The following is a 2031-nucleotide window of genomic DNA, read 5'->3' on the forward strand; positions in this document are numbered from 1 at the left end:
TTTAGAATACGCTCAACAACCAGTAGGTTGAAATTATCTCTTAAAAGAAGATCTCCACATCCAGTGCCCCTCGGGCCTCCACACAAGCAAAATGTCAACAATTAGTATTGTATGTACTCAATCATCCACATTGACTAACTGATGGATACGAGCGAGCGACATGGGATGCTTGGCGTATAAAATGTGCTGCAAATTGGGCAAAAGGAGTACGACTCTGAATTTTGATCATTTGATCAGTTCATCCATGGCGATCCCGTTGCTTCTTGCCCTGTTACTACTGGCAGTGGCACTAGCAGCGGTGCAAGCGGCGCCGGGCTTGCACCCCGTGGTCCTGGTGCCGGGCTACGGCACCAACGAGCTGGACGCGCGGCTCACCGAGCTCTACCAGCCGTCGTCGCCGGTCTGCGGGGCGCGCAAGGGGGAGGGGTGGTTCCGCCTCTACCTCAACTACTCCGCCCTCCAGGACCCCGCCAACGTGCCGTGCTTCGCGGAGCAGATGAGCTCCGTGTACGACCCCGCCGCCGACGACTACTCCAACGTCGCCGGCGTGGAGACGCGCGTCCCCTTCTTCGGCTCCACCCAAGCCTTCCGCTACCCCGATCCTGATCGCAAGTAAGTAGCTATCGATTGCTCAATCGTGTCGTGTCCCCAATTCTGAATCAAAGTCGGCTGAAATTTCTCGATTTTCCTAGGAATTTCTCCTACATGAGCACGTTCGTCGAGCGCTTGGAGAAGACGGGGTACCGCGACGGCGAGACCATGTTCGGCGCGCCCTACGACTTCCGGTACGCCGTCGGGCCGGTGGGGCGCCCGTCCAGGGTCGGCGACGCCTTCTTCCGGGCGCTCAAGAGCCTAGTCGAGAGGGCGAGCGGGCTCAACGGTGGCAGGCCGGTGGTGATCGCCACCCACAGTTTCGGCGGCCTGCTGGCGCACCAGTTCCTCATCCGCCAGCCGCTGGCCTGGCGCCGGCGGTTCGTAGGGCGCTTCGTGCCCATCGCCGCCCCGTGGGGCGGCCTCGTCCGGGGAATGCAGACTCTGGTCTCCGGGAACAACCTGGGCCTGCCATTCGTGGACCCGCGCGCGCTGCTGCGGCAGGGCAGGAGCCAGCAGAGCAGCCTGTGGAGACTGCCCAGCCCGGCCGCCTTCGGCGCCGCGACGCCATTGGTGACCACCAAGAGCAAGAACTACTCGGCCGGCGACGTGGCGGACTACCTCGTCTCCATCGGGTTGGGCGAAGCCGTCGGGCCGTACGAGTCCCGCGTGCTGCCGCTGTTCGGCGGGGAGCTGCCGCATCCCGGGGTGCCGGTGACCACCGTCGTCGGGGTCGGGGTGGGGACGCCGGAAAGGATAGTGTTCCCCGGGGATGATTTCGACGCGACGCCGTCCGTGGTCGCCGGGGACGGCGACGGGGTGGTGAACCTGGTGAGCGCCGTGGCGGTGGAGACGTCGTGGAGCCACCGTGGTGGGGATTTTAGGATGGTCAAGGTGTCCAACATGTCCCATAATGCCCTTCTGGTGGATGATCGAGCGCTCGAGATCATCATCCAAGAGATTCAACGGGCTGATTAGTTCTGGTCTCATTCACCTGGACAGCCGTTGGATCAAAATCATTGCTGAGATTCGTGTTGTTGTGTCGTTGTCCTGTCGCTTGTTTGTCCCATTGTTGACCGTGCAGCCCTCTTGTTAATGGCCTTTTACTTTTTCTATTATTAGGCTGAGCTTTATCTTTCTCACTGACGCCTCAATAAAAAGCTTCGAAGTTTGCCAAAAAAAACTAGCTACTCTTTTTGTTTTTTTTCTTCAGGATGCTACTTCACCTTGTGATTGTTTAATTTGGACATTTGTACACTCTTTCTTACGGAGAGCTTCACGCTTTAAGAGTCCACATACAATCGGTATTATTATTTTATTTTATTTTTTGTTCTTCATTCTTGAATTTTGCTTTTTTTTGTTCTTCTTCATTTTTTTGCTATATTTTTATTTCCATCGGACAAGGTGGGTTTCAACTATGCTTCGTTCACGCCATTACTC

At 56.7% G+C, this 2031-nt stretch overlaps 1 protein-coding gene across 1 annotated transcript; it reads left to right on the forward strand.

Annotated features, from left to right (window-relative positions):
• Positions 1-233: 233 nt before the first annotated feature.
• Positions 234-1774, forward strand: LOC123064925 (lecithin-cholesterol acyltransferase-like 1). The gene is made up of 2 exons (XM_044488317.1): positions 234-612; positions 693-1774. The coding sequence occupies exons 1-2, from the start codon at positions 245-247 to the stop codon at positions 1567-1569; spliced, it is 1245 nt and encodes a 414-aa protein (XP_044344252.1). The 5' UTR covers positions 234-244; the 3' UTR covers positions 1570-1774.
• The last annotated feature ends 257 nt before the right edge of the window (positions 1775-2031 follow it).

Source organism: Triticum aestivum, chromosome 3B (assembly GCF_018294505.1).
Source record: "Triticum aestivum cultivar Chinese Spring chromosome 3B, IWGSC CS RefSeq v2.1, whole genome shotgun sequence".
In the NCBI taxonomy this organism is placed as follows: domain Eukaryota; kingdom Viridiplantae; phylum Streptophyta; class Magnoliopsida; order Poales; family Poaceae; genus Triticum; species Triticum aestivum.

Excerpts from the sequence above, each read along its gene's own strand:
- LOC123064925 (XM_044488317.1), top strand. The coding sequence starts at position 245 with ATGGCGATCCCGTTGCTTCTTGCCCTGTTACTACTGGCAGTGGCACTA. Across the intron at positions 613-692 it reads TACCCCGATCCTGATCGCAA|GAATTTCTCCTACATGAGCA; the intron begins GTAAGTAGCTAT and ends CGATTTTCCTAG.